The sequence below is a fragment of the Meriones unguiculatus genome, chromosome 7, assembly GCF_030254825.1.
Source record: "Meriones unguiculatus strain TT.TT164.6M chromosome 7, Bangor_MerUng_6.1, whole genome shotgun sequence".
Lineage (NCBI taxonomy): Eukaryota > Metazoa > Chordata > Mammalia > Rodentia > Muridae > Meriones > Meriones unguiculatus.
Window position 1 is genome coordinate 30,523,042 of NC_083355.1, and position 27,792 is coordinate 30,550,833.

A 27,792-nucleotide genomic window follows, 5' to 3' on the forward strand; every position below is an offset into this window, starting at 1 on the left:
CTCAAACTTATTGTTTAGCCTGTGCTAGGGTCAAACTCACAGAATCTCTCCTGGCTCCATTTCCTAACGGCTGAGAGCACCCGTGAACATCAGCACACCTGGCGACCAGGCCAAACTGATAACGTGCTGAAGGAAGCTTGAGTTAGCTCCTGCAAGTATTTAGCAGGCAGATCAGAAAGCTTAAAAGCACAAGTTTGAAATGAAAGGACCACTTTGTTTTTGTCCACGTTCTGATTTTTGTGAGACTGTTGCACCAACTAACGGGTGACACTCTTAAGCTCTCAAACACCCAGCACTGCTGGCAGCCATACGCTCCAGGCAACGGACTCAACCGGCAAAGTAACTCAATAAAGTAACAACTTTATTCTAATCTACAGCACAAGGCTTTACATACATGTTAGTGGTTTTTGACAGTGTGGCTTAGGAGCACTTTCGATGGATCCACAAAAAGTGAATATATGTAAAGGAACATATACAGAGCAAAACAACACGCACCCACTTGTTCGGTCATGCATACACAGTGGCCTGGCTGGTGTTATCCTTGGGTGTCCTTGCCTACTGAAGAAACCACCAGCAAGTATCAGTGCTTCTGTCGCGTCTCTACAGTTTACCCAAGTCAGAGCCTGGACAGACATACAAAATAAACTTTCTTTTCAACTTACAGCTGTACAGCACTTCAATGGATAAAGCATATCTTTAATCTAATAGTTCCACTGAGCAAGCCTACTTCTAGACAAACAGGTTATATTAACATCTGATCTAAGGGCAAGGGGGCTTCACTTAAACACCAAGAGAGGTTCAAGAAAGCAACTAATACATCGATCTTAATATAAGACACTGAGGGAAAACTAGAAATAATATACAAATACCACTCCACTGAGTCAGCGTAAAACCCATGGATCACTGACACGAGTTTCTACCTGTCAATCAAAATGTTTTATACATGGAATGAAAAAAAAAATAGTATGTTGAGAAATGCAGAGGAAAAGGCAGAGATGTGAATTTATGCGTCTAGTCCCACAATTCAAAATGAATATCAAACTGATACAATAAAGTTAAGTGACTGAACTACAATGACTGAAGCGTTGGGCACCAACGTGGCAGTACAACGATTCACTATCATTCAGCACGCTCACGAGAAGTGTCTGGCAGATCGCCAACCCAACAATACTATCTCAGGACACACAGGACCCTCCGCTGTGGTAAGAGGTCCTGGAGAAAACGTGGCAAAGGCATAGAGTGAAGTTATGTCTTCTGGAAAAGTTGATGATATCAAAATACTTTCTCATCACTGGTGGACCACACCAGGTCAGGTTGTTATCAGCCCAAAGCAGCCCTGACTTCAGGGTCAGAGATTGGCAGAAAAGTTTGGAAAACTGCAGGTTTTTTTGCTTTTGTGTTTTTTTTTTTTTTAATTGGCAAACTCTCCACACTTAATAAAACTGTCAGAGGAGGTATAATGCTTGTTTGTGGAATGTTGACCGTTTGCTGCAGAGCTTCACGTGAATGAGGAACCGTGGGGCCCACTTCATGGAATAGTTTCTTTAAAAATTTACAAAAGAACTTAAGCCTCTTCTCTTTAAAAAATAACCATGTCATGTCAAGATGAAACATGGTAAAAAAGTAGTGTTAAGTTTCCATGATTCTTTACACAGTGAACGGGAAAAGTGATAGAAACAACTTTTGTTTTTCTAAAAAAGGAAGTTGTGTTATTGCACTGACTTTGACATCCTGACCTAGCAATTTAGAAAAAATCACCTAGTTTAAAATCTGTAAAATGAAAATACAAAATTCTGGTTTGTAAACATCAGTTGGCCAAGTCTATCCAGAGTCCTTCATGATAGTGGAATGGAATGAAGAATTAATTCACTACCTTATTTGCTGGCTGTGGGAGGAGAACTCCAGGGCACAGCTTTTATACTTTCACAGTAATTATATTAAAAAAAAAAATAATTAAATGAAGTCAGTGCAAGTTGCTCATTCTTCTGTGTGCAACACTCAGCTCTCGCCCCACTCAAGTGCCTCCGTTGAGATAATACTGATTTCAAGACCTAGCGCGGACTGGTCACAAATGTCGAATAAAGTCCGTGGGACTTCGGTAAAGGTACTTCCAAATGGCATAGTAGTGCACAGCAGCTGCTGTGGCCACAAACAGGTGCCAGATGGCATGGGCAAATGGAATGATGCCATCGCTCTTGAAGAACACAACTCCCAAGCAGTAAATCAAGCCTCCGCAGGCAAGCTCTTGAAGTCCGTCCGTGTTATTCTGTCAACAAAGGGGAAGGTTAAAAAAAAAAAAAGAAAGGTTTGATGTTACTCCAATGTGACAAAGTAACAGTCGCCATCCTTCCCCTAAAGGCTCCTGGTTTTCTGCACAATCAAGAGTAGGCCATGAACAACTCACTTATCTGTAAACACAAAGCAACCGTGAAATGCCTCACCCGCTTGAACCGGAACACCCTTTGGATCTGCAGGCGTGAGTGATTTGGCCACGGGACACATTAGAGGCACCACAGGACAAAGCGTCAATTCCGCTCGTTTAACTGGGTCTAAGCAGATTGTAATCACAGTCAGCTATGAACTGCCTCCGAGGCACTGCATGCGTGAGCCTCACATTCCAGATTACCCGCTGGAAGCCTCCCCCCACATGTGGCAGGCCCAAGAAACTAGTTTATAATTTACATCTCAGCCAGGCTTGTCACATGCCTTTGACCTTTCTTGCATCATCTATACCGACTGCTCTTTTAGATCTTAGCAGCGTGTATGAATTTAGGGCATTCTTACTGCTGACATGGGGATCCATCATTCATTCTGAGGGATTTCCTAATTTGCCCTGTGCTTCTGTTGTTAAAGCTAAGTCCTGAGTGCTTTAGGTCAAAAGCAAGATTTCTTAAGGCTGCCTTGAGAGAGTCAAAGATCCAGGCCCATCTAAAAAAGTAAACTGTAAAGTGACTTGAATGAGCGAGGAGAAAAAGGAGGTGCTCCTACAGGAGGCCCTGCAGGGGAGAGAAAAGCCAAGGAGGAGGGTAGCCAGCCTTTGGAAGGGAACAAGAATGTGGATGCCCAAAGACAGCTGGGTGCTAATGCCAGTGGCCTCAGGGCAAGTCTATGTGGCCACCAGGTCCTAGGGGCCAAGTCAGGCAAAAGCAAGAGGAAATTCCAGCTCAGCCACCTGCTAGGACAGACGCGGCCAGGTGTGATGATCAGCCCTATTTTCAACATTCCCATAAACCTCAGGGGTTTGTAGGATTAAAAGATTAGGAAGGAGGCAACTCAAAATGACCTAAACCAGATTTTCCTTATTCTAGGTAAGAAGAGACGTCAGCTAGACTTTAATTAAGACGAACATGCAAACAACAACAACAAACCTAAAACAAAACAAAACAAAACCCCAAGCCAATTTGTCATACACATGTATTGCTTCATACAGGTGACAGGGCTACCAACACCCACCATACAACATCCTGGTGTGTTCAGCAGGAGCACTGTTCCAGAAGGACAGGGGCTGCCATAGATTCATAGGGAGAGCAGGAACCCTGAGTGGAAGTGCCATTCTTGAAATACCACCTCCTTATTTGGAGGGGAAGAGGCTCTGGAAGGAGGTTAAGAGAGGCCTGACAAAGTCATGTGGCTGGCCAGCGTTCCACTCTGTTCTCAGAGACATCGTGACATGGTTTTTGGCTTGGTCTTGATAGACTCCAGTCCTCTTTGTCCAAACAGGCAAGAGACCAAAACAAGCACACCAAACAGTGCTTAAACACATTCTGTTAAGAGACAGCTCCTTAAAACACATCTACCTTGTCAGACTTTGAAGGACGAGGATGGGCTTAATTCTAAAGCAAGCCAAGTGTTTTCTTTGCTTGTACTACCTGACAGACACACCAAGAAGCACTCATATCTATTTATTCACTTTAGTCTTTGAGACCCTAAATCGGGTGCTAGCAACTATCAACAGCATTGACTGACATGCAGAAATGGAGAGGTTGAGCACTTTGCTCAAGCCCACGTAGTTTCCTTGTGTCAGAATTGGGATGTGACCCAAAGTGGTCTGACCTTTGAACTTTCATTCAGGACTGGGGAAATGGGTGCTTTCAAAACAGGGGTTTGTATGACTAATTTTGTGAGGTATATAGATCAGAACGAACAGCCAAAACAAAATGAGTTTGATTACATCAATTACATCTGTCTAACCCTGATGACTCTATAAGGTTCTTTGGTACCTTTTTGCCAATCAATCCTCTCCAGCCACGAAGACAAGTTCTGTTCTTAACCATCACCATAAGGTCTACCCACTCTTTTCAATCATTTATTTTATTTTGTTTTTTTAGTGGTTCTTTCACTTAACATAACTTAATTCTTGTCATTTGGGGGACTCCTATGAATGACACTAATCTTACCTTTATGAGTCTTTTTGCAGATGCATGCCTTCATTTCTGTTAAGTAGCCCACCGAGTCATGGGATAAATGTGTCATACAATTTTATTAAAAAACTAAAAACTTAAGGAACTACACGCCTGGAGGCAGGCCCTATCATTTCATGCAGTACATGTTGGCGGGTCAGAATTTCACTTCGTGGCTTCCTAGCGCAGGTCTCTAATCATAACTGTTCTTTGGGGTATGTTGTGGCGGCTCACTGGGGCTTTAATTTCCATTTTCTTGACCACTAATTATATGCACGTATTTTCAAGGGTTATGGGTTCTTGTGTATTTTTCTTTGCAAGTTTTTTTGTTAAAATTTTGCATCCATCTTTAAAGGACTTCAGGGTTGATTTGGAGGCCCATAGATTGAACATATATTTACCAGGACTCATGCCCTTTATCACAGACACCAGGAAGTGCTTCCAGCCAGACTTACTATCTGTCCGTTTTCTTCATATAGTCCTCACAGAAGCAAAAACTTTTAAGTTTGAAAAACTGCCCAACTTGCTTTTGCTTCTCCTACGGTCATTGTTTCTGTGGCTTGCAGAATCTGTGCTTGTCCTAAAACCTCCAGGTTTCCTGAAGTTTCTGTTTCCAAGAAATCTTAAGCTTCTTGCTTCATAGCTACGCCTATACGGCAAATGAGGTCTGTGCGTGACGTGAAATTGACATTCAGATAGTCTAAACCTTTTTCTTGAAAACATTTTCCTTCTTCCAGTGAGTTGCGTTCATATATAAATGCTGCTGCTTCCTAAATAAATTATTTATGAACAGAAACTGTCTAGAGGCTCACTTCCTCCTGGATATCCTCATGGTACAGGCCCAGCAGCTAGGAGTCCTGGTGTGTTGACCTCAGACAACTGAAGGCCCTAAACATGGCACAGCCCTCTGTGGGCTCCAACTGTCTTCAGAGGCCCTAGGTCCTCACAGATCTTATTGTTTGGAACCTGGCCCTTCCATCTTTCTGTCAGTTCAGGAGCCTGTCTGGGATGTTGTACTGGCCTGGATTCTGCATAATGATGATCACGTGTTCCACCCCATCCTCCCTGAGCTCTCTGGTCCTCTTGGTGAAGTCACTGTCTGCTTTCTTTAGCACCACACAAACACATCTTGAGGGCAGTAACGGCTATTTTCTGCATCCCACTGATGTTAGTGTTGAGTACTCACAGAACGTGCCCAAAGTTCTCAGGGATCACTACAGACACAGCAGTGGCACAAACAGGTGTGAGGCCTCCTTAGGAATAAGGCCGTTACTTTTTATTAATCTCGTATCCAACTGCGCTGCTAAACTCACTCCTAATGTCTAGGACTTTTCCGTAGATCCTCACTTCTATACAGTGATGAAGGCCTCTACAGATAAAGTCTGTTTCCTGTTCTTTTCCTTTGTCATGCTTTGTTTCTCTTACCTTGTACTGCATAGCTAGTCCATCAGTTACATGTTGACTAGAAGTAGTGAGGGCATACATTATTGCCTTGTTATCAATCACTGTCTTTCACCAAAAAAGATGGTATTGGCAAGGGCATTTTCTCAAGTGTCTTTTATCAGATATGTGACGTTTTTAAGTTCGCTAAAGCTTTTAAAATTATGGTTGAATATTGAACCTTGTTGAAAGCTTTTTCTTCATCTGTTGAGATAACCAATCTTTTCCACTGGTTCTCACAACATGGCAAACTTCAATAATTGATTTCTAAGTGATGTACCAGCTTTGCATTGCTACAGGAAAATCTAACCTGATGAGATTCTTTTTATATTCTCATGAAACTAGATTTGCTGATATTCTGTTGGAGCCTTTTCTGTTTCATGTTTGAAATATTACTGAAATGTGTGTTTGATTCTCAGGGTAATACTGGCCTTATAAAATGAACTAGGAGTGTTCCAATCCAGTTTTTGTTTGTCTGATTGATTGAGTGCCCTCAGGTAGCCTTGGCTGGCTTTGAACCCTTGACCTTTCTTCCTCTACCTCCCAGGCACTGGAAATACAAATATGTCCCACCATACCAAGCTCCATTCCACTTGTGAAAGTTTGTGTAGAAGTATCATTCTGGTCCTAAGTATAAAGTTTGCTAGAGTGTATATAATAAAATGTATGTATGTATGTATAATATGTATGTATGTATGTATGTATTTGTAAGATGCTTCTGGCTAAGCTTTAGCTTCCTTAAATATTATAAGGCTGCTAGAACTCAGCTTCTTCGTCAGCCTGTTGTAGGAAAAACTGTTTCAAGAAGCATGTCCACTTCATCTAAGTTGTTGTATTTATCGATAGCAAGTCGTTCACAATATCCCTTTATCATCCTTTCACAGCCCCAGGGTCCATGGTGACATTCCATCATTATGGTATTTATGCTTTCTCTACTTCGGGTTCATTGTTGTCCTGACTGTAGCCTTTTTAAAGAAACAGCTTTTGGTTTCATCGACTTTTCTCTAGTTGTCGATTCCTCTCTCTCTCTCTCTCTCTCTCTCTCCCTCTCCAACAGTGGGAACTGAACCAATACCTACATGCCAAGTAAAGTCTACACCACTAGTCATATCCACACCAATTTTAAAACTTTCTTCTTTTTGCTAGTGTTACCTGGAGTTCTTTAAAGAACTAGAACTGTGGGGAGCTGGGGAAGCACAGAGTGAATGTGTGTTCTTGACGTAGGCACAGCCATGTAGAAGACACCAACGCTCACCAAGAGAATTGGAAAAGGCTCGGATGAGGCTCGGACCCAAACACTAGTGTTAACCGTGGACTGACCATCAGGAGTGTGCAAAAACGAGGGACTGCAGCTTCTTCCCTACAGAAGATTGTAATCTGAGACCGTTCCGCTTTGAGAATTCCTCTCAAGGCTGCCCACCTCCTTCTCATGCTGTACGTAGTAAGCTCCCTGAGGTTTTAGGTTACATAATTGGTGTCATTCCATCAGAATGCGCACACCTTACCTGATCCCAGCTTTTCTGTACATGTGTTTGTGTTTTCTTCATTTCCTCATCACCTTAGTCAGGGCTACCCTGCGCAGGTCTAGGGGCTGTGACATGTGTGTCTACATGCAGCACAGGTGTGTGCATGCGTGTGTACTAATAGACTCTAAGGCACTGACTTACGCAATTATGGGGCAGCAAGCCTGACTTCTGCAGGGGGCTGGAAGACTGTGGTCCTGGTAATGCTGCTATTGCAACTAGCATCCAAAGGTAGGGTAGGCTCCTTCCTAGGAGGACCTCGATCCTTTTATCTTAAGGCCCTCGGTGGTTGAAGCCCGTCCACATTATAAGGCAGATTCCGTGTCTACTGAATTGAATGCTAAGGCTACTAACGTACCTTCAGAGCAATTAGGCTGTTAACTGACAAACATCTAGATACCTGGGCCTAGTCAATTTGACTCCTAAAAGTGACCTGTGTGTTCACAGAGGCATCTAAAGCACCATACCTCCTTTCCAACACCGCTTGGGCTGCAGGTCACAAATTGTTGTGTTGCATCTTTATTACTAGTCAATTCAAAGACCCGAGAGTTTATGTAGAAGTGTGATGTTTAATCTTTAAATATTTGGGGGTTCTCTATCTCGTTTCCTGTATGTGTGTGGCACTGTTTCAATTCTTTAACATCAAGATTACTTTATTGTCTAGTTATGCTGTCTTATTTTGATCAGAAGAATTTGTATCCTGACCTATTAGAAGGCAAGGCAATATGGGAGGAAGCAGTTCTCTAGGGCATGCCTCTGAAGGGTTTAGCTTGTCCCCGCTCCCTCTTAGCTAGGCTTCTGTCTGCCATGAGGTGAGTCACCCTGCTTTAACATGTACTCCCTCCACAATGCACCTCTCCATGCACGAACCCACAACCAAGAAAGAGCCAGGTAACTACAGGCTGAAGCCTCTGACATGAGCCGGAACAAATCCTCCCTTCCTTCTTTGTTTTGTTTTTTGAGCCTTTTTGTCACAGTGATAAAAAGCAACTGAGACACGGGCAGAGGAGCTTGTCCCTGCAGTGACTCTGGTCACCAGAAAGCTAAAGATGTTTGGCGTCCAGTGTGGCTCCACCAATTGGGACGGTAGGGACTCCACTGTTCCCCCAAATCTGGCACTTCTGGAATCACACATTAGCTCATCGCCTTCAAATGGCTGTTCTCACTGACGGCTCACAGAATCTTGCTCTGCACAAATCTGGCTTGATACGTGGCCAAGCGTATTCCGTTATAGATTTCCAGAGGTTTCTCTCAGCAGCTCTCTCCCTAGGTCCCTGCCCCATGAACTCTCTCACAGCTGATTTCTAGGCAGACTGCTGCTCCCTGGGCTCTTTTAGTTGCTATTTGGAAAGTCTACAGGAAAACAATGGGGGAAATGGCAGAATTCAAAGCTCAGTTTTGGCTGCTCTTCCATTAAGCATCACTTCCTCTCACTATCTGTGCTTAATGCTAAAATGCCAGCTGCTTTAATTTATCACCTAGTTCTACAGCTCTTTGTGGGAGACGGGTTAAATTTGAGATTCAGCACTCCCCAGCTCCACAGCTCAGCGTTCACTCTTATGTAATTATTCTGATCTGGACTCGGTCTAAAGCCCAGATTATTATCCGTTCTCTGAAGACAGCAGCACACTCCCTGAGGTATGCGGTGGCCTCCATTAGTAGCACCTGCCTCATTCTGACCACTTCCTGGTTCCTACTTGTCTTTCTGAATCAGCTTACCTGTCGCTTATTTTAGCATTTCGATCTCATGTTCCCATAGCAACCTGTGTTCCCTCTCCCTGCCCCCCTTCAAGGACATTATAAAATTTTATTACAGTATCCTACTGAACAGAAACTGCCTGTTGGACCCTAAGTTCTATGACATCAGTGGGTGAATTATCCTGCTTCATTTTCATAAACATTAGTCACTGGCTATTATACCACCTATGAAAAGGCCGATAAAAGATTCAGGCTAGTGCAAATACTGGATAAACCTGCTTTTATGACAGCCAGAGGGGATTTACTTGAAATTCTGCTCTAATAATTAGTAACCAATCCACACAGACTTTGCTATTATGGCTCTGGCTGTCCTGAATTGCCCTCTAACGATGTGATAGCCATGGCCTATTTTCTCACTTCAGTCACATGCCTCCCTCTCCTCATCATGCTCCTGTGCCTTTACCAACTGAACCATATACACACATCTATGAATATACACACACACATAGACACCGGTATATGGATTTATCTATGCGATGGTGCCAGGTAACTATTAAAACCATCATCAAGCTCCTATCTCAAGAAAACAGAACTTCTGACATTTTCACAAGTCCTATTTCCTGAAAACTCAGGATCAGGTTTCAGCTCTGAGAGGCACTTTTCTGAGGAGGGTGGGCACTGGGGAGTGGAATCACATTCTAAATGTTGTATGTAGAAACTCAGTAATAAAATATCGGGTGCAATCCTGACTCTGGGCAACTGAGGGGGGAAAATGAATTGAAACTAAACAAGCTGGACTGGCTAATGGCCAGTACTAAACACAGGGCACCAGAGAACATAAGCCAGGAGCAGCAGAGCTAGATAAGACTGTAATGTACAGTTTTGACTCAAAGTGGCAGATGAACCCAGATTTCTAAATAGTAACTCAACTTGAAAGAGCACTTGACACTGCACAGGAATGCCCACTAAAGATAATGTAACACTTTTATACTAAAGTTTCCAAGTTATTTTCAAGCAAAGTTAAAAGGAAAATAAGAAACAGAAACAAACAAATAAAAAGCCACATTCCTGTCTCAGAAAGAGAGATAATATTACTTAAAAGCAGGTGTAAAAATTAAAGTGGAAGGAACTGGAAACTCCAATAGGATGCTGAAGCAGATGCTGTTTTGTTTGTCTTAATTTGGAGATATGAACTTTCTAACCTCAAACTTCCTTCCTCAGCTGGGTAGAGACTACAGTTGTGGGCCACCACAACCTTCAAAGAGTCTTCTAATTCTTAAGATTTTATGTCAGTAATTCAGGTTTTCTTCACCATGACAAATCCCCAAATAGCCTCTTCTAGAGATTAGACAGCTACACTATTTAACCTGAAATAGCCACTTCTATATAGTCGAAGAGTTGGACTAGACTCTTGAAGGGTGATGAGATAGGGGTGGAAAGACCCATCATCCGGAACAAACACAGAGCACACCTAATATACACAGCTCCACCAAGCCTTGGATGGCAGCTAGTGCAACTTGGTGGCATGCTGTATTATCTACTTATGTTTCTCACCGAAGCCTATAGTTTATGGCTACATCATTGCTCTAAAAGGGAAAACCTCGCAGTTATCATTACATCAGAGTAGCAGGGCTTTCGAAGGAAGTAATGAAATTTATAAAGCTGTGTCTCACCATTGATGTCACCACCAAGGCTGGAGAAAATCCCATTGTGAGATAGAAGAAAAGTTCAACCACTTTATACCTGCAGGGACACAAATGGAGTTAGCCACACACTCTGGGAATGCTTACATCATGCGCATGCCAGCTTCCCCTCTCTTTATTTTGAAAGAGAAATGTAAGCTTTTAAACTGGAAATGCATTTCCCAGTAGGAGACCACTGAGCCTTTCCCTAACATACCAAACTGGGTAATGATGAGGTTTTCTTTTAGGATGGAAGAGGCAGAAACTGACACAGGCTGCCTAGAATGGGTTTGCCATCTAAGAGAGTTGTGATCTAGTCCAGCGCACTATTTCTCTCTTTCCCGTCTTCTCAGGTTGGCCCATCAGCAGTTCTGTCCAGAGTTAAAAGGCCCTTGAAGTGTGAAGACAGGTGAAAACCCAGCTTTCTTCAGGGGCGGGTAGCAGCCAGAGCACAGAATGGGTTCTCTGTTTGTTTCTTTGTTTTACATGTGCATTTCCAGCGTTACCCCGTTAGGCTGCAGGATATATGAGATCTCCACCCCTAGTGGAGGAAGGGCTGCAGACCTTAGTTTACCAGAAGGCCCGTCTTTACTTGCTATGCTATCGGGAAGGTACAATCCAGGAGCTTGAACCCAAGAACTGAACATTCCTTTGGATTGCTGTGCATTTCATAATACGCTTAGCATTCACTGTAGTCGAAGCACATTTTGAGTCAGGTGTGTGCCATAAGCTCAGCATCAATACATCCACTGGTGTTCCCTTTGTTCGGATCTTGCTTAGACAGCTATGTTGGCAAACGTCGTAAGTATAGCTTCATGGCATTCCCAGGAGACCTTCTCACAGCAAAGTTCATTTTCTTCTGGCGCTTACATTCTTAATTCTTAAGCATCCAGCTGAAGGTGATGACCTTGAAGTTCTCTTTTGGATCCAAATGGTACACCTCAATACGTCTGTCTCTATTACTCACACTTTTGACTGCAGCTATGAGTAAGGGAAAAAACTGTGTCCTTCATTAGCCTTTTTTCCCCCCCTCAAACACTCTCTGGATTTCTATCCAGGTAAGTTTTGTGCTGTGACACTTAACATCAGTTATCCTCCATCACCATAGAAAGTGGAAGAGGGTTATTTTCCTTGTAAGATGTCCGTGAAACAGATGGGGCCTGCTTGCCTTCAGATGAGAAACGAGGTCCCTATGGCTCAAAAATGACTCGTCACATTGTCTTTCAGCCTCATCATGACACAAATGTGTCATTTATGCCACCCCAGCCTGTCCAGCAACAGTGACTACCAAACGGCGTTAAAGATTTACTAAAAAGCAGTATATTTTCTTTTTATGTATTTCTACTATTGTGAAGTACAAGCACAAAGGAAATTGCATCGTAACACAGGAACAATTTAGACAGTTAATTGTTAAACTATCAAATGGAAGTGATTTTTTCTCTTACTTTTCATGGTAGAGAAATACATAAATGGTTCCTCCAGCTGCCATGAGCCAGATAAACCAACGCATATGAGAGGCCAGGGGTCCAAGTTCACGGAGATTTAACCTACAAATGTAAATGACAATAAAGGGGTAAATGACAGGAATTCAGAGCCCATGCTCTCCTAGTGACAGCAAACAGAAAACAACAGGATAACAGAAAGACACGGCCTTCAATGCAGCAAGGAGGCATTTGGGAAATCTGGGTGAAATTAATCATTCAAAGAAAAGATTGTTAGTACTGAGAATTAAACATGATTTAAAAATAGCACCAGCTAAAACCAGGCACACGGGTATGCCTGTCAAGTCTGAGTTTCCTTAGCAGGGCACACTGAAGCAAAGGCTACTGGCCGGTCATTTTATTTCTGACCACAGATTTGGGATGCTGACAAAGCTTATCGAGAACCCAGAATAAAATCCTGAGCCAGGATCCCATACCCACAGCAGAGACCTAATATACACGTCTCCTTTAGCAACCTCTCCTCTAAGACAGAACAAGAGGCAAACTCCTATTGCACGTGCTATGGGATGTGCCCTGCCCCAGTTCAACACAGCGTCATGTGCCCTGATATACTCAGGATGAATATGAAAAAATAAAAAAGTTCCGTTGGGCTAGAACAATAAAATTAACATTCCTAAATGGAAAATTAACTACAGACATATCGAAAAGTACAGGGGGAACAAACTGCCTACGCTACATGTGATTCCTGAGCTCATATTTAATTTTTTTATACGTATTTACTTACTTTAAATTGCTTCACAAAGGCTTTTAGGCATGCTTATTCATATATGAATCAGACCTATAATTTAGTGAGAGGTGCTTGAGAGGCTTTGCACATCTCTTCATTCAAACAGATAATTACATTTCTTTTGAGTGACTGAGCCCGAGTGAGCTGGATTCTGGAGGCCTGCTGCTTCTACTGACTACAGCACTGGATGGCTCACTGGCAAGTTCTCAGTGTTGAAAACTGGGCCAGGTCTTAATTAGAGGGAAAACCAAAGTTTTCCTAATTTCAGCTTTTAAAAGCAACAAAAGGCTGCATTTGACCCATGCCCAGAAGGGCACTAAAAATCAAGACAACTGCCCAGGAGACTAGGTATTTTAAGTAGTTAACTAGTTTGGTTAGTTACTTACTTAGCAGAAGAAATAAGAAATGTGCAGACAGACAGTAGCGACTGTGGGCTACCGAGTGGGCAGAAACAACGAGCATAAATTTCAAAAAGCAGCTTGCTTTTCCTCGTATGTATTTACAGAATTTCCATTTGCTAGATCCAATTTTCAAATATCCTGAAAATCAGCAGAGGTACATGGAAAGAAGATGGAGGGGGAAAGGGACCTGCTAGCCATACCAAAGTCCATAGCACCTCCTCTAAAATAATTCCATGCCAGACAGTCCTTCCAAGCTGTGAGTAATATAACCAGCTAAATCAAATTGGGGTTGGGGAGGGTGGGAGGCCGTGTGCAAATGTGTATGTGTTGTGGGAGGGTCAGAGTGCATGCAGGAGGGCTGTGGGGTGGGATGGAGGGAGGAAAGGAGTGAGGACTTCCAATCATAGACACGCTTTCGAGAGTACAGGGATTCTATCTCACCATGGAGCGTAGGAAGCAGCAATGAAGAAGTAGATGACCATCCGATCACACATGTGGAAACAATGCTCCACTGTCCTGTTGGGGGAAAGTAAAAAAAGGCAGGCGAACTCGTCAAAACTTTCAGACAGGAAGCATGGGTTATCCGCTCTAGGAGGCTACAGTCTCCATGACTGTTTCCTTTTCTCATGGCATTTGTAACTTGTCCTTCAAGGCCACAGCTCCTCTTTTTGATGACAGGAAGCCACAGTGAATAACTCTGAATTTTTAGGTTGCATACATAACAGACATGAGATGGGGGAGCCCCACAACGCTCAGGTGATGGGAGACTTTGTTCTGATGTTTTCCTCTTCTTTTGGAAGATGGAATTCTGTGAGGGCAGGCCACTGCTTGGTTCCTAGCACAGTACAGGATTCAGTCCAATATCTGGTTAGCCCAGCTAACCCGCCCTGAAAATCCTTTCTTTTCTTTAAGCCTATTTTTTGACAGTTTCATATACTTACATAGCACCTTCTGTCATAGTAATTACTCCACCGTCTCTTACTAGACTCCTCCCCACGGCCCCTTCCTTCTGCCACAGTGGTTCTCAACATTCCTAATGCTGCGACCCTTCAATACAGTTCCTTTTGTTACGGTGACCCCCAACCATTAAAATTATTTTCATTGCTACTTCACAACTGTAACTTTGCTACTGCTATGAATCATAATGTGAATACCTGATACGCAACCCCTATGAAAGGGTCGTTCAAACTCCCAAGCGGTTGCAACACAAAGGTTGAGAACCACTGTTCTACCAGGTCTTAATCCCCTCTTGATGTCTTCTGTTTTTGTTGAGTTCACATTCTTGCTTTCCCACACAACATTAACAAGCTTCCACTTTAAACATGCCAGGGTAGACGGTAAGTGGTAATAAGGGAATGTCAGTAATTCAGGGACAGTAGTAACAAACATGAATGGGACGTATTTGCTCTTGAAAGGGAAACTCCTGCATCTTTAAATTGGCCCCAAAATCAAAGCCAGGAAGTGCATGTACAAAGATTCGACCCACTGAGGTTGACTCAAATGACAAAATGCATCAGAAAGACCCTGTACATTACTGAGGTCATTTAAAATTATAAATGCGGGGGCCTGGAGAGATGGTTCAGCAGTTAACTGTGCTTACTGCTCTTCTAGGAAAACTGCTTTACTGTTCTTTCTCCCAAAACACCTGTACTTGGTTCCTAGCACCCATGGTAGCTCACACCTACCTATAACTTCAGCTTCAGAGAATCTGATGCCCTCTTCTGGCCTATACACACACACACACACAGCATACATCCACACAGGTGCACATACATGTAAATAATCTTTTAAAATATGAATAAATAAATAAAAGTGTAAATACAGAGGATGGTCTTTATTGTTTTGTTCTGAGACAAGATCTAAGATCTCAAGGTCTCCAGGCTGGCCTGGAAGTTGCTATGTAGCAGAGGCTAGGCTTGAACTCCTGATCTTCTTGCCTTCATGTCTCACAATGCTGGGACCTGCCCAGCTCCATAACATTGCTTTGAATCTGGTTTTGGTTTCCAGGGTGTAACAGCTGCCATTTTGTGGGGCCAGCCTGAGCATTTCCTGTTGCCTCACTGCACAGACTATTGGCCAAGTAGATTTATGGATGTGTGAGTGGATAAGTAAAAATTATATCTTTGAGGAAGAATGGTATAGAACAGTACAGTTTACTTTGTGATAATTCAGTTATGGGTCTAATGAAGCAAACGTCCAATCAAACGTCACCTCTAAAAATCACCTGGGAATAAAGGCAGTCACCAACTCACAGATGCAAGATTCCACTTTCAAAGTGTTGGGAAAACAGGATAGAAGAGGAACATGGAGAATTTTAATTTATTTTTTTGAACCCCTGAGATAATTTTGATTCTTAGCAAGGCTTGAAGACTTTCTAATCCTGCTTTCTAGACACCGTTTGGGCAGATATTCAAACCCAGACTCTTACTCATAACCTGCCACCAGCTAGCCCTTGTGGCATGCGTAGGTTGTACTCTCAGCCACCGGAATGCTGAAGCAGGACGGTATGAATGTCAAAGTCTCCCTGGGATATACAGTGAGCTCAGGATGAGCCTAACTGAGACTTGTCAAAATCAAAAGCAAGAAGAGGGCTGGGGGTCTAGCTCAAGGGCAGAATACCTGTCTGCCATACGTCGAACCGCAGAGTCAATCCCCGACACCATTTTCCCACAAAGCAAAAAAGCTCCATGAGCCACCTCTCACTACTTCACAAAAAGGAGACCAATCCGAGCACACGCAACATTAAATGTGGCAATGTCACCTACGTCCTCAGCACACCACCTAGCACATGTTCAAAAATGGTGTGACTGACAAATCTACACGTGGCTTGTGATTCTAGCAATGCTCTTTCAAGGTTCAAGGGAGTCTTATTTCTCTCATACTGCCCTCTCCAGCCTCCGCCAGGGAGGCCCCGATTCTGAAGCAGGCATCCACAACTCTTTATTGATTCAGAAATCTAGACATCAGAGCCAAGTGTGCTGAGGCAACCACAAGCTTCGGGCTGTGCCAAGAGGAGATAATGAAGTGCTTGCCTTCTAGACAGGCCTCTGGGTCCTGCAACTGTGTGCCCTGAGGAGTCAGCACAGGCATTTTTGTCAATCTCCTGCGAGTGTTTCTCAAGAGTGGCTTAAAATTTTAATCTCAGGGAACTGTGACCTTATAGGAAAGGGTAGCAGAATGCAAGCTCCAGGCAGTGTTGTGAAGGATGTGGTGAAAAAAGGAACGACATGGGGCAGAGAGCCTTCTCCCTAAGCCTGCCTCCCATTGGTTGTGATTTGGCTGGTTTGTTTGTTACTTTTGTTGAGGCAGAGTCTCACTGGAACTCACTATGGAATCCAAGGTGGCCTCAAAGGCATGACATTCCTCAAGTCTCAACCTCCCAAGTATTGGGATTATGAATGCCATCATGTCTGGGAGGCTTGTTTTTTGTTTTGGTTTGGTTTGTTTTTTTTTTTTTTTGGGGGGGGGGGCAATTTATGAAACCAAAAGGTCGTTTTTTTTTTTTTTTACATTTCTGTTCGGAAGCACAGCCTCGTTTATATAGCTCAAGCTGGCCTCAAACTTCCCATCCTCCCACGTCTACTTTCTTCATGCTAGGACTATAGGTGTGTGTTACCATGCCCAGCTCAAGCTTAGCCTCATACTCCTCTACATCAGTCCTGACCTGATATAAGTTTTCTGTTTGTTTTTTTTTTTTTTGTATTTGTTTTTGTTTGTTTGTTTTTTAGAATTTTTTCCTCTTTTTGGGTATAGTCTACCCAATGATTTAAGGTTTCATTTGGTAAGCACCCATTTTCACAATAATAATGTCTTTCTACCAGTCTAATTCTGGCAAACATGAACACTTTTGCAATCTTATTGCTAGGCCAAGGACTACGATATTGTTTTGAAAGTGCCTCATAGTTAATCTTCACTGTGATATATCTCCTGGCCACCTGGTCCTACATTCCATACTTTTCAAATCATTTTCTTATTTATCATCTTATTCACCTTATTGCATCACAATATCCTTATGAGGCAGCGCAATCATCCTCAGTTTCATGATGAAGAAACTGGAGCTCTTTCTTCAAGGCGGAATTCCTTACTCAAGATTAAATAAAGGAGACCTGGGGTGCAAAGTTTGATGTCCTTCTTTGCTAGGCCACAACTATGACTCTCGAGAAGCATCCCAGGTGTGCATGAGAGGACCGGAAACTCACTCTCAGGATTTTTATTTGCAAGACCCAGAAAGCCGGCCAGGATACTGCTTCCTTAGATGCATAGAAAGCAGTGGGATCTTCAAAACTCTATCCAACCCATAGAGTATGTCTTGAATTAAAGGATAGCTCAATGCCTATGGGGTAGGAAGAGGCCTTACTCTTCACCCTACTGACTAAACTGCAGCAGCCTCGGGCTTGCGGACATGCTTCGTCAACCACGTTGATCTGCCGAGGAAGTGCCCCGCCCACTGTACCTTAAGTGGCTCTTTTTCCAGGATACTATGTGAAACACTGTGGAAACGATGAAGAGGGCGCAAAGGCCCATCCCATAAATCCATGCTGTTATCTTTTCCCAGCAGTCATCAGATAGCCGATGGAGGAGGGCGCTGCCCACAATGGCTGGAACAATGAGGAACTGGGAGGAAGGGGAAGAGAAATGAGTACCCTGGCATCTGTGGAATTGAGACTCTTCCTTAAAACAAAACAAAACAAAACATAAAAACAAAAACAAAACAAAACAAAACGGGGTCTGCCAATTCTGGAAAAAGTGACTTTTAAGCAAACATTTTTCTTCCTTGGATAATCAAAAGGAGAGGCTGCATGGAAACAGGTGTTCCCTGGTTCAGGGAACTAGGCCAACCAATACCGCACAAACAAGCAGAGAAACAACATTGCCCAACTGTTGCAAAATAGTTGTTCTTTATCCTAATTTCAGTAAACATGACTGATTCCAATTTTTTTCCTTTTCTCATTTGATATAGAGTCAGTATTTAAAATATCCAAATATCAGGCATATTCCAGAATTCCCAGAGAGGTTCTGATTTCTAAGCATTCCATCCTGTCTGCAATCCCACTATTTAAGTAGAGGATACATGAGTGAATAAGTCTGTATTATATTTTACAAAACCACACACACACACACACACACACACACACACACACACCCCAAATCAACTGTTGAAATAGTATATCCTGGTTTTTACTTTAAATTTGTTGATTTTACCTATTCAGGAGTACCTTCCAAACAAAGGGGTTTGGGGCCTTATCATTTTAAACAGTGTATGTTGAATAATCTATCCCTGAACCCCAAAGCTTGAGAAAATCCTGACTGCCACTTTCTGCCTCCCTCCTTCCCTTTTCTTCCTTTGCCACCATTAAGGAGGTAAGGGTGAGCCTGAGCTCTGGATCTCCCTCCTCTACCAGGATTACAGGACCATGCCACCATGGTTGGCTTCTGTGTTATATTTTACACCACAGACCCACATTTCAATACCAGGTACCAGTTTTCCCAGGTCCAGAACAAGACAAGAGCAGAGGCGGTAATAACATTTGTTATGTTTTGAGACAGGCTGGCATGACCCTTACTCGCCTTCAAATTCCAAGCATGCATCACCACACCCGATAACACCGTCTCTTTTAAAGAAATGGTGGCGGTAGAGGTAGATACTTTCTGTCTTTAGAAATCTCATGGGTCTATAATACTCCCAAATATGGATTTACTTAATAAGACCGCACATTCCATCCTAAAACATTAGCGTGGAGTTTTTTTGTTTTTGTTTTTTAAATCGGTTTTTGCCTAATTTCAGTGTGGGCACTGTTCTGTAACTTTTTGACATGTTCAGACGAGTTAAGGAGTAGCCACACCCATCTACACACATTATCTGTGTGTATCTGAACATGCAAACCACCATGCTGGCCCAACTCCATGCACGACTTAGGTCTTGTCTAAATACTCATTGCTACAGACGCAAATTCGCCATCTTCCCTACTTCTTGCTTTCAAAATATCCCGGTCACTATTTCTCTCCAAAGGTCTCACAAAGACCATGCATGTATATAACCTAGATTCCCTGCTCAGACGTAGCTCATGGCAGCTCAGAATCCAAGTGGGTTCCCTAGTAAGGGGAACAGGGACTGTCTCTGATATGAACTCAGTGGCAGACTCTTTGACCTCTCCCCACCCTCCAAGGGAGAAGTAGCCTTGCTAGGCCACAGAGGAGGACCTTACAGCCAGTCCTGATGAGACCTGATAAACTAGGGTCAGATGGAAGCAGTGGACTTAGAGACGGGCAGGGAGGAGATGAGGGAGGGGGCTACATCTGGAATACAAAGTAAATAAACTGTAATTAATATAAAAAATAAAAATTAAAAAAGAAACTCCCAAAGGTAGTAATTTAAAATAAATACCCTCCAAAAACAAAAAGAGAAAAAAAAAATACAATGACAAAAGAAAATGCAATGGCCCCTGTGTGGGAGAGAAGATTTAGCCTCACAGAATCATTTAGTAAAACAAAACAAAACACCCCCCCAACACACACAAACCAAACAACAGCAAAAAGCCCTCCATTTTCAACAATAACTTGCCCTTGCCAAATGAGCCTCGTAGCTGTCTTGAAAAGGCAGTAACTTTCATTCAAGGATCCATAGGCAGGAGTCTTTGTCACCCCCTCATTAGGGAGCTTACCATTCCTTGAGGACCTATGGAGGCACACAAGTCCAGGAGAACATGGGCTACTGGTCTGAGTGTGCAGAGCTCTCTCTGTGCTCACACTTTCAGATTCTGGTGGCATGACCCAGCACTGACATTCAGGTCCTCCAGCCACTTGTGCTGAATTCACTGGAGAAGCTTTCCATCCCACCAAAGCCCAGAGGGAAGGATGGCAACAGAAAAGTCATACTCACTGCGTGCGTGTAGCAATTAGCAGCATGTTCGTAGCAGGTTGGTTTGTAGCGGCCATTGGCTGGGGCCCGATGGTTCATGAAACTGCAGAGACAGAAAAGCCAACACGTGAGAAACGCTCTCACCTGACTCTGCAGGAAGCCCGTAGCGGTCACCCAGTCTCTCCCAAAGGAAAAAAAAGTTGCTGTTATCAACAAGAAAAACCAAAGCCTTTAAAGAGGTGTCAGCTTGGCCCGCAGCACCGAATCATCTAAAGCAAACATCTCGTTTATTTGATGAAACAGCCCTGGAGTTTACTCAATAGATAAACTTCATGCCAAGCAAGAGCAAACAGAAACCATACCAAACTCAGTGGCACCCCTGCATTTTAAAGGGGTGGTACATAACCAAGGTTCAAATCGTCAAAGAAAGTGACGATTTCTGCTCCCCACAATCCAAATTTCAGTTACTGTCATTAAGCGAAAAAGGTACACACTGCATGAGCCGGGTTTCTGCTTTCTCACTCAGAGCGGGTAAAGCTTGACGCATGGAGATCTATACAGCCTGCGTCCCACACCAGAGGGCCCGTCAGACTAGTTCTGTATTGTATTACCTGTTCTGGCACGAGGCAGCACACTTGACACCTGGCTACCTCCAGGCCACCTAAACAAGATGGCACGTTTTCACCTCCATTCTTCCTGAGTTTGCTTCAGACACCGCACATGATCGGTAATTGACACCGCAGCTCTGAAATACACACATGCACCCAGCCCGGCACACTCACTGCCTAGGTTTCCCTCTGAGCTAACCTTCTCATAGGCAGCAGAAGGGTGAAAACTGTGCCATTCTAACAAGAGGGTGAAGAGAGCCTTCTAAAGCTAACCCCGTGCTCACGCCAGGCTCTGGCCATGTCTGGATCATTGTGACTATTTTGTGGAGGTTAATACACACACACACACACACAAGGGGGAGGGGTGGGGAAGGAGGGAGGGCACTGAATAAAAGAGCAAAGCAGCAGACATAGAGAAACAAATGGGTAAAAGCCTTGACAGCTTTGAGATCCCAGAGCTTCGCCTGTCAACATGCTTAGCACCTAAAAACCAAAATCCAAAACCAAAACACTTTATTTATTTATTTATTTATTTATTTATTTATTTTGTAAATTCCAGGCAGTCTGGAGGTAGTTTGTGTTTGTTTGCCAGTGTACAATATGACCAATCACACTCTCCATTTGGATGACGGAAAACAGTACCAGACTGACCCAAAGGTGGAGTGAAGTTGTCAAAATCAACAATAATACGGCTAAACTATATAACCAACTTGTTATAAACACTTAAAAAAAAGATTAATATTTCCCCCTACTCCAATTGGGAAGAACTTCAGATCAAATAATTAAAAACACAAAAGTCCATACACAGTGCAGGTTGGACAGAGGGACAGTGAAGACGGTTCACTTGGACCAGATGTCAAGGTACAGCCTAAATGAACTTACTGAGTGTAGCCACTTGACACCTGGCTACCTCCAGGCCACCTAAACAAGATGGCACGTTTTCAAGGGCAGCTTGAAGAAGAAATAATCCATCTAGTAGCTTCGGAATTTCTTCAACATCCCTCACATGCACATACACAAGTCCAGACTTCATCTCTTCTCCCCTGGAAATCCCCCAAATTATATCACTCGTTTCCTATGGGAAGAGAGTGCTGTCATGTGGCTCTTATTAGTAAAAAGGAAAAATAATTATACCCCGGGGAAGCAGGCTTTCCTACCTCTCCTAGCATCTGAGGATCCATCACATCCTCACCCTGGCAGGTAACGACCCAGCTCAGCGGCTCACACCCTACTAGGAATCTCAAAGGGTGAGGAATGAGCTTCCAAAATGGCTGAGGTTGGATGAAATTGGAAAAACACACCATGTAAGGTTGAAGTAGAAACTGTCTACCCACCACCAGGCTGCAGACTAAAATAGCAACTTCTATCTCAAGAAGCCCAGTCTAAAAATAGTCAGACCATTACACAGCATGGGTGCGGGTAGACTTTCACATTTTCTCCAGCAAGTGAAGAAGCTGGGTGGCCATGCCTGCTGGTCTCTGCCCGGCAGAAACGGTTCAGGTTCAAAATAAAGTGGGAGGGAGGGACAGGGGTAAAGTGCATGCTATGCAAGCATGCAGACAAGTTCAACCCCTAGTATGCATATTTAAAAACAAACAAACAAACAGAAAAATAAAGGTACTTGCCCCTGTAGTTCTAATGCTATAGAGATGGAGACAGGTGAATCCGTATCACTTGTCACTTAGCCGAGGTTACTTGGTAAGCTCCACATTCAGAGAAACACCCTGTCTCAAAAATTTGGGGATGATTGAAGACACCTGTTGTTGGCCTCTGGCTGGCTTCCACATGCGTGAGTACACGACACACATGCACATGAACACATGCACACACATCTGTGAGTACACGTGCCGAGGAAAAAGAAGCAGCTGAGGAGGAGAAGAGAAGCTATAGAGAAAGACAGTCCTGTCTTGTGGTCTGTGTTTCCTGTCCTGGTGTGTGCGTGTGTGGGATGAGCTCTGTACTATAAACAAAGGCAGAAGCAGCTCTCTTGGGAGCGTGTTACCGTCTAGGGTTCAGCGAGAAAGACAGCACAATCATCCTGCTGGGAAAGAAGAATACAGTTTCTCAATTTCTCTCAATCTGTCAGGCTGCACTCATGCCTCCTCCTCCGGTTTCTGAAGAAACCATCCCTGAGACCTAAGTGGAAGAGCAGATGCACCGTGCAAATTTAACTCCCCCACCCTAAGCCTCGTCTCTTCAACCTCCAAGAGAATGAGAAAAGTCTGAGGGAAAGAGGGTGCCCATGTATAGAAATCATCTCCACTGAACAAGAAGCAACCCGGGGGTTACTCAGAGCCCTGGGCAGAGTGTATAACCAGCGTGTAGGGGTGCCCAGCCTTTTGGCATTGTGACGCGAAACTGTCACCTACAAATATTTTATGCCTCATTCACAGCTATTCTGAAACATTTGTGGGCTGTGGGTTGCATAGACATACCTGCAGGGGCTCTGATTTAGGCTTGAATGTGGCATGGTAATCACATTTAGGAAGATGATTAGGGAAGCAGGGCTTATTCGCTTTCTCTTTCAATATATATATAATTTTTTTTTTTTTTTTTTGCCTCTGGCTTTGGGATTACTCTTATGTGTTCTTTTGCCTCACGGCAGAATTCTGAAACTATGGAGGGAAAGAGTAGTCAGGCACCGACCTTTGTATGTTAGTATACTAAATCCAGCCCGGAGCATCGGGCTCTCAGAAAGCAGGCAGGTCAGCAACTCTTTCAGCAGACCAAACCACACAGGTTAAGTCTCCTGCATTCCTGCCTCCAAGCCCAAAACATTGTCACCATGACTTTCAAAGCATATTCCAAATCAGCTCAGCCCTACAACCCTGCAGCGCCCAACTGAAATCAAGACCAGCATGCGACATCTCCAACCTGTGGAATCGGAGCCTCATAACTGGCCTTGCTACTGGTCCCCAGACAGACGACTCTTCACACGGCAGCCCTAACTGTCTACTAAAACCAGATCGTATCACGCACCTCTACTTAAAACTATCTCTTAGCCTCCCAACATGCTTAGGGTAACACTTTGATGCATCCCTGACCCACAAGCCTCCACAGCTACTCCCCAAACTCAAGCTACCACCTGCCTGTCCATCTTCCCTCTGGCTACCACCACCTCCTTTCTGATCCTTTGACCCAGGAAGGCCTTGTCCACTTGCGGGCACTGGCTATTTATTCCTCCCTAGAACATTTAACTTGCTTCCCTTCCTTCAAGCTAACATGTCCCCTGTGAAGAGATCTTCAAGACATCATAGATTTCAGTTACCACTTTGGCCTTCCCGCCCAGGCAGGGCTCTTACCATAACTAGTAAGAAGTTGGTTCCTAAACGTAGGTATTTTTTTAAATTCCATCTTTCCACACTGTAATACAAATCTATGAAAGCAGTCTTCCCTGTGTTATTTCCAGTTTCAAGCACAATGCTCATCTTTTGCTGAAGTTTACTTAATAATTATTGAATGGATGGATAAATATGCAGCTCTCCCGGCTATAGAGATAAGCCATAGTCAATCTGGCTTTGCTGGAGAGTGTACAGATTCCATCCAGAAGAGCAACAGGCAGCCTTGGATCCGAAAGAACCCTGAGTCTTATGAACAGAAAACTCAAAGGTCAAGGTAACGGATATCCTTGGGGCCCCTTCAATACCCACTGAATGCTGCAGCTTCAGCTGGCCGTGAACACAGCACACTGCTACTGTGCCAGCTCCCTTTTAGGACTGACAGCATGGAATTTGTTCGGGCAGTCCCGCTGTCAATGATGACACTCTTAGCAATCACTAAAGGGAGAAGGGAGATACAAGACCACCTCATTCTATGGTTCAACACTCTAAGAACTGCTCCAATTAGACAGCAGACAGCCGCAGAAGACTTCCTAAATGGTTTAGGTTTTGAAAAGGATGCTCTTCTATGCAATCAGTCTAGGTAGGGTAGTCACAGGTTGGGCTGAGAGGGAAAGGGTGAGTTAACAGTGCAAGCAGTAGCTGCAGGGCTATGAAACTGGACATCGAGGTCTGTATCTCCCTACCTGTACCACTCTGGGCAAGAACGTTGTTACTCGCTAAGCTTTATCTGCTCTTCAATTACTTGTAAGTTAAAAAATATGCAAGTACCCAGCCAGTGGCTGGCACAAACAGGCAGTAAGTGAATGGTGATGGTTATTATCACCTGTCAGAAATGTTAGAGAAAGGAAAGAAGTGTGTGTGTGTGCAGGCAATGGCTTGGATGTCTTGAGAGACTCACCAGAGAGGCATAAAGCAAGACAGAAAGCATGCTGCATCCCAGAGGAATTTTTTCACAACCTAAGATTTTTTTTTTTCCCGGCTCAATGATTACTTTAACTGTTCCCTTACAATCTTCCTCCACGTAAATGGCAGAAGTCTGGAAGACGATCCAAATCCACAGTAACCACAGAGTTTCCACTCTGAGTGGAGATGCAAGGTGTTCTTTTATTTAGGCAGAGTTATAAGCCATGGTCTAACGAACTGTTCCTCAGCTGAGTCTCAACACACATGAGGGAAAATGGCATATGAGTTCAAAGACAGTGTGTCCCTCCCGTATAATTTACCTGCGCGTAACCATATTGGATCACACCAACGGGCCCGAGGAACTGTATTGGATACCACCACTAAAAGATGTGGAATACTACTTTCAACATTTTAGCATGTGAATCATAACAATCAGGACTCTTCTAATATTACTTTGTATTTGCACATTCATTTTCAAGTTCAAACTGGTGCCTATAAATTGCCTTCCAATCTAGACTACAATAGAGAAACATGTAATGAAGGGATAACGTCAAGGAAAATCAAAGGAGACCCAGGGATCATCAAGAAAAGGCACAACTAATATTTCTGGAGTACATATACCCACTCAAAATTACATTCTGTGATACGCTGAGAGATAATCCCTGTGTTTTCTAATTTTTGAATGGATCCAAAAACAGGATGAGAGCAAATTCTGCCCATCAAAAAGATTGCTCAATCAGATGAAGTGGTTTTTATTTTTCCATTTTCGAGCTGTCTGAATGTTGATACAACAAGCAAAAACAGGCATTTTCCTTCTCTTTATAGAATTCAAAGGGACAGAAAAGAAATATAAACTCTTTTGTCAAACAGGGAGGGGGTAATTTTGCAGAATACAGCTATAGTTCTCTGAAAGCAGGAAGCCCACAGACATGCAGAGGAGAAAACCAAATCAAACCACCCACACCCGAGGGCCACGAGGTTCTCACATGTTACAGTTTCTCTTAAATCCATGAGGTTCTAAATCAGAAAGACCAGGGTTCCCTTTTGCCTTTGGCATAGATAGCAGTTCCCTCCAAGAATAGTGCCAGACATTCAGCCGCCAAGGAATAATCAAGATTCAGAAGGCAATCTTATTCTTCAAGCTGATCCCCCTCTCACTGATGTTTGGCAAAGGCCACCTCATCTTGTGTATGCATTGGCTTTTACCCTTTGGGACTGGGAGGAATGAGATAAGCATTAATAGGTGAATGAGGGGGAAAGGCCGGAAAGGGTAACTAAATTGTGGGTTTACATTTTGAAATAAAAAGACTACTTCAAACTCAGCAGCCTGCTCGAAAGATTTCACGCATTTTCGCTTTTGGATTCCCTGGCAGCTCACACTAAGCTGGCCTGTTGGTGGTGAAGGGCTGGGAATGGGTATGGCTGCCAGGCTCAGACAAAGGGATGGAGAGTTACCAGAAACCCGAGGGGGTGAACTTTCACCCACTTAAAAGAAACAAAAAAGGTCTGAGCTTTCTCCGGGAACAATAGGCTAGCAGCTTTCATCATTCCTTCCACACAGGTAGCTGGAGTGAAGGGCCACCGTGTCTGCCCCTCCAGTCGGAGGTCTCCTCCAGCGTAGAGCAGCCGACCCGCCTTCCGGTGGCGCCTCCCCTGTTCCTTCTCCCCATTTCCTAAAACCAGACGCCTCAAAGGCAAGTCTTTGCACCTGAATGTTAACTTGCCCCTACCAAAAAGCACACCACTGGGCTCTAAGCCTGAGAACCACCCCGCCAGACACACTGGGCAAAGCTGGACCCAGGGAAGCGTGCCTCAGTTTCCCTGTCTCTAGGGCCAGTCATGGACCAAACACTCCCAAATCGCTCAGGCCAGACCCCCTACCCCGATGTAAGGCAAATACCGCCACAGGGTGCTGGAGCAGTCCCAAGAGGGCTTGTACAAGGATAGTGGCACTGCGTGGACTCGTGGGGGCTCGGAGGCTGGGGCAGGGCGCTCGGAGCTAGCAGCAGCCGCGTTTGGATGGGGATCGCAAGGGCCAAGTTGGGTGTGCAGGCGGATGGAAAAGGCAAAGCTGACACAGGGTCCCGGGGCACAGATCCCGAGCTGCCCGCTGGAAGGGGATTGCAAGACCGGGGGTCTTCCCAGGAGCTGGCCCTGGTCAGGGCTCCGGATTCTGCAGGACCAAGCACGCGCCCCACAGCGCTCTCACCGCTGGAATCGATTCCTGAACCGCATTGATCCTCCGCTCCTCCGCGGGGGCCGGGAGCTCCGTCTCTTCTGCACCGGCGGTGGAGCGCACGGGCCTCATGGGCTTGAGCTGCTCCCGAGGCCGCCGGCGTGCCAGCCTGGAGCCGCGCAACTGGGCAGGGCCGGTGTGGGCCACTCCGGGGGTCAGCACAGGGCCCGGGCCAGAGCAGGCGGCTGGGGGCGGGAGGGAGGCCGCTTAAACGGCCCCGGCACCTCCCGCCTCCCGCCTCCTCGGCTCCTCCGCCCCCGGGCGCCCGCGCCCCGCCCCAGAGCCAGGCTCCGCCCCCCGCTTGCTCCACCCTCTGCGTGCACCCGCGGCCGCCAGCGCGTCACCGGGCGCACTGGCCAATCAGTGTCCGGAGCGGCGCGCGACTCCGCTGCCATTCATTTTCCTCCGGAGCTTGGGAGGCGGGGCGGGACCTCAGGGCGGGGAGGCGTGGTTTCCAGAAAGGGGCGGGTCC

The 27,792-nt window shown here is 44.5% G+C and overlaps 1 protein-coding gene across 2 annotated transcripts; it reads right to left on the bottom strand.

The window, feature by feature from the left end:
- Window positions 1–344: 344 nt before the first annotated feature.
- On the bottom strand, window positions 345–27,595 carry Mmd (monocyte to macrophage differentiation associated). Of its 2 annotated transcripts, XM_021655181.2 has the most exons (7): window positions 27,294–27,592; window positions 20,254–20,335; window positions 17,827–17,987; window positions 13,815–13,889; window positions 12,189–12,290; window positions 10,735–10,804; window positions 345–2,266 (listed from the first exon to the last, which is right to left on the bottom strand). In XM_021655181.2, the coding sequence occupies exons 1-7, from the start codon at window positions 27,317–27,319 to the stop codon at window positions 2,066–2,068; spliced, it is 717 nt and encodes a 238-aa protein (XP_021510856.1). In that variant the 5' UTR covers window positions 27,320–27,592; the 3' UTR covers window positions 345–2,065. The 2 variants fall into 2 exon arrangements, with proteins under 2 accessions (XP_021510856.1, XP_060242972.1); XM_060386989.1 differs by lacking the exon at window positions 12,189–12,290 and having other exon boundaries at window positions 27,294–27,595.
- Window positions 27,596–27,792: the final 197 nt, after the last annotated feature.

Coding starts and splice junctions, on each gene's coding strand:
- Mmd (XM_021655181.2), bottom strand. CDS start 27,319: ATGCGGTTCAGGAATCGATTCCAGCG. Junction 17,988..20,253: donor CTAATTGCTACACGCACGCA/GTGAGTATGACT, acceptor CCTTCCTCCCAG/TTCCTCATTGTTCCAGCCAT. Junction 10,805..12,188: donor GTATTTCTCTACCATGAAAA/GTAAGAGAAAAA, acceptor GTGTCCCTGCAG/GTATAAAGTGGTTGAACTTT.